This window comes from Suricata suricatta, chromosome 2 (genome assembly GCF_006229205.1).
Source record: "Suricata suricatta isolate VVHF042 chromosome 2, meerkat_22Aug2017_6uvM2_HiC, whole genome shotgun sequence".
NCBI classification, from domain to species: Eukaryota; Metazoa; Chordata; class Mammalia; order Carnivora; family Herpestidae; genus Suricata; species Suricata suricatta.
Genome location: NC_043701.1, coordinates 102,230,259 through 102,233,267, shown reverse-complemented (window position 1 = coordinate 102,233,267; position 3,009 = coordinate 102,230,259). Strand labels below are relative to the sequence as shown.

Genomic DNA, 3,009 nt, shown 5'->3' with positions numbered 1-3,009 from the left:
AGTAAGATGGGGGGCAGGTCATCCGACCTCTGGGATTCAATTCTTCACCCAAAAGGGGCAGAGGAGACAAAGCAACACAGCCCCGGGGATGCTGTTGGTGCCAAGTAGCGGTTCCCTTATTCTTGGCCACTGAGGGGGCACTCTTCAGACCCTCATTTGGTGTGTCTTCTGAGGCCAGAGTGAGGCGCCCAGGCTTAGCCCTGCAGCCGGTGGTGTGGCTCAGGGACCCCCAGGAGGGGCCCATGTCTTCTGCCCTGGGTGGGCTGCCGTCCCCTCGCCCCCTCCCAACGTAACCGGCAGCCTCTGCCTTACGCACTCCCTACAGATGACTCTTCCACCAAGGTGGATGTGAAGGAGCCGTATGAGACGGAAGTCGGCACTTTGTGAGTAGCCCGCCTGTTGCCCCTTGACCCTGTCAGCCGCCCCGACTGCCATGCTGGGCGCCCCCTGGCTGTCACTGGGTGGCCGCGGTCCCGTGCGCAGGGCAGAGGTGGGGAGCCGCGTGCCCATGGCCCCTGTCCTTGCAGCTCCTTCCCTGAGTGCGCGCACGCAGGCGGCGTCTCGCCTTTGTCCTTCTGTATGCAGACGGCGCCCCACGCCAAGACAGTCAGTGAGAGCGAGCTGAGCGCCACTGCCACCGAGCTGCTGCAGGACTACATGCTCACGGTGCGCCCACCCAGCCTCCGCTATGGCTGCTCCCCAAGGGAACGGGTTGGGGGTGTGTGTTGTGGGCTGGGGAGTGGGGACAGGCGACCCTGCTTGTGACCTCATGTGCTTCTGTGTGTGCATGCACCCTGGGGGCGCAGCTGGCCGGGACTCCTTGTACACACGCTCCCTTGGGACATGTTCATGGTCAGAGGAGGGTTGCTTGGTGGGCTCCTCATGGGTCTTGGTCAGCATTCCCCTCTCTGTAGGAGGATAGCAGCTGCGCGGGGGAGAGGACCACGGCTGCGGTGGAGGGGGGAGAGGACAGCGGCTGTGGTGGGGGGCGTGGGGAGAGCACAGAGGCTGCAGGGTTTGCAGCAGCGCTGCTCACGCCTCCCCACCCCTGCAGCTGCGCACCAAGCTCTCCTCGCAAGAGATCCAGCAGTTCGCAGCACTGCTGCACGAGTACCGGGACGGGGCCTCAGTGCACGAGTTCTGCATCAACCTGCGCCAGCTGTACGGGGACAGCCGCAAGTTCCTGCTGCTGGGTGAGTCCCACAGGGGTGCAGCCAGAGAGTGGGCGGGTCAGCCTGGAGGGCTTCTGTAGGAGCCCTTTGGGGGCTTCCTACAAGGAGGTGATACTTGAGTGGGTTTTGATGGGTGACTAGGAGTTCACTGGGCAGAGAAGCGAAGACATCACTACCGGGTAGAAGGACCAGCGTTGGCCAAGATGCTGGCTCAGAGCTCAGCACCTTAGGTCAGTGCAGTGGGCAGGTGGGAGGCTGGGCTGTGATCCTGTGCGCGCACCCACCCACGTCCTCTGTGGGGTGATGGTGCGCCTGTGTCTTCTGAGTGCTGACCCTGGAGAAGGCGGCTGCTGGAGGCTTCCGGGCTCTGTCCTCCCATCATCCCCCACCCACAACCGCCCCCGGCTCTCCTGCGAGGGTGCCCTTGTTAAATCTGCCACTTGCTGCATCCAGTCTGAGGGAGAACTAACCCCCAGCCTCCCTGCCAGAGTCAGTTACCCAGGTCCCGCCCCTCCATTTTCCTTTGTGTGTGGTTCTCACGTAGGAGAGTGGGTGGTGCCCCTGGAGGTCCACCAGAACCCAGGCAGGGACCAGGGACTGGCCATCGCTATTGAACCACCACCGCCTGCGCTGAGCCCCGCCCCTCAGCGACTGCTGGGGTGGCGGGAGCGTCAGGGGCTGCTGTGTCTGCAGGTCTGCGGCCCTTCATCCCGGAGAAGGACAGTCAGCACTTCGAGAACTTCCTCGAGACCATCGGGGTGAAGGACGGCCGGGGCATCATCACTGACAGCTTCGGCAGGTACCGGCGAGCACTGAGCTCCACCTCCACCTCCACCTGCACCGGGAACAGGGCCACGGGCAGCTCAGATGACCAGTCTGCGCCGTCGGAAGGGGACGAGTGGGACCGCATGATCTCGGACATCAGCAACGACATCGAGGCTCTGGGCTGCAGCATGGACCGGGACTCTGCTTGACCCTCAACTGTGAAGGACGTGCCCCGGGGCGCCGGTGCACAAGCCTGCCCCCGCCCCCCGAGGGGTCCTGGGGGTCCCTTCGGTTTTGCACACGACGTTTATGTCGAAACTCTCAGAGACCTTCAAAGAAGTTTCCTGCGATGTGAATGATTCACCTGTGGTAGTGGTGTGCTTATGAACTGGTGGGCCAGGAGGCCTGGGGCCAGCCGCCCTTCGGCTCTTGGGGCAGCGGCTGCTGGTACAACCCGCTCATCTGAGTCCCTGGTTCCTCGGTCTCCCTGACGTCACAGATGGTCCCCACTGCAAACCGTCCCCCTTTCCCCACCGTGAGAGCCCAGGATCCCGGTCTTGGTCTTTCTCGCTGGGCCCATGCACTCGGGGACGCAGTGGAGTGACCCTGGGGGTGGGGCCTGGGGCCTGCAGTGTGGGCGCTGACACGGGGAGCCCCTCCTCACCTGAAAGTGCCTCAGCCCCAGGGCCCCCACAGCAGCACGTGCCAGAGGTGGAGCGGGGCTGGTGCTGGGGCCGAAGGGAGGAAGGATGGCCCTTGGCTCATAGGAAGGCAGGTCAGGGTGCCAGGAGGGGTCTCAGACTTGGCCATGGCCTGGGCCATCCAGGAGCCCGTGGTGGGCCTGGGCAGGCAGAGCTAAGGGGACATAAGGGCACATGCGGTAGAGCTCTAGATGTGTGTGCAAATCAATCTGCTCTGGAAGCTTCAAGAACTGCTAAAGACATCTAGTCAGGATTGACCTCTCCCCAGCCCACTGTGGGTCTCTGTGGCCATAACAGGGGTGCGAAGGCGGGTGGAGGTGGCCACACAATGGGACCTGGCCTAAGTATCCCATGTGGATGTCAGGAACCAC

At 63.5% G+C, this 3,009-nt stretch overlaps 2 protein-coding genes across 2 annotated transcripts in view; one reads left to right on the top strand and one right to left on the bottom strand.

Moving 5' to 3' along the window:
• CCM2 (CCM2 scaffold protein) overlaps positions 1-2,300 on the top strand; it is a 19,200-nt gene extending 16,900 nt beyond the window's left edge. Inside the window, exons 5-8 of the mRNA XM_029930898.1 lie at positions 326-383; positions 528-666; positions 1,055-1,193; positions 1,866-2,300. Coding sequence (XP_029786758.1) covers positions 326-383; positions 528-666; positions 1,055-1,193; positions 1,866-2,146 — 617 coding nt within the window. The 3' untranslated portion in view covers positions 2,147-2,300. The remainder of the gene's footprint in view (positions 1-325; positions 384-527; positions 667-1,054; positions 1,194-1,865) is intronic.
• A 433-nt stretch (positions 2,301-2,733) lies between these two features.
• NACAD (NAC alpha domain containing) overlaps positions 2,734-3,009 on the bottom strand; it is a 7,674-nt gene continuing 7,398 nt past the window's right edge. Inside the window, exon 7 of the mRNA XM_029919239.1 lies at positions 2,734-2,792. Coding sequence (XP_029775099.1) covers positions 2,734-2,792 — 59 coding nt within the window. The remainder of the gene's footprint in view (positions 2,793-3,009) is intronic.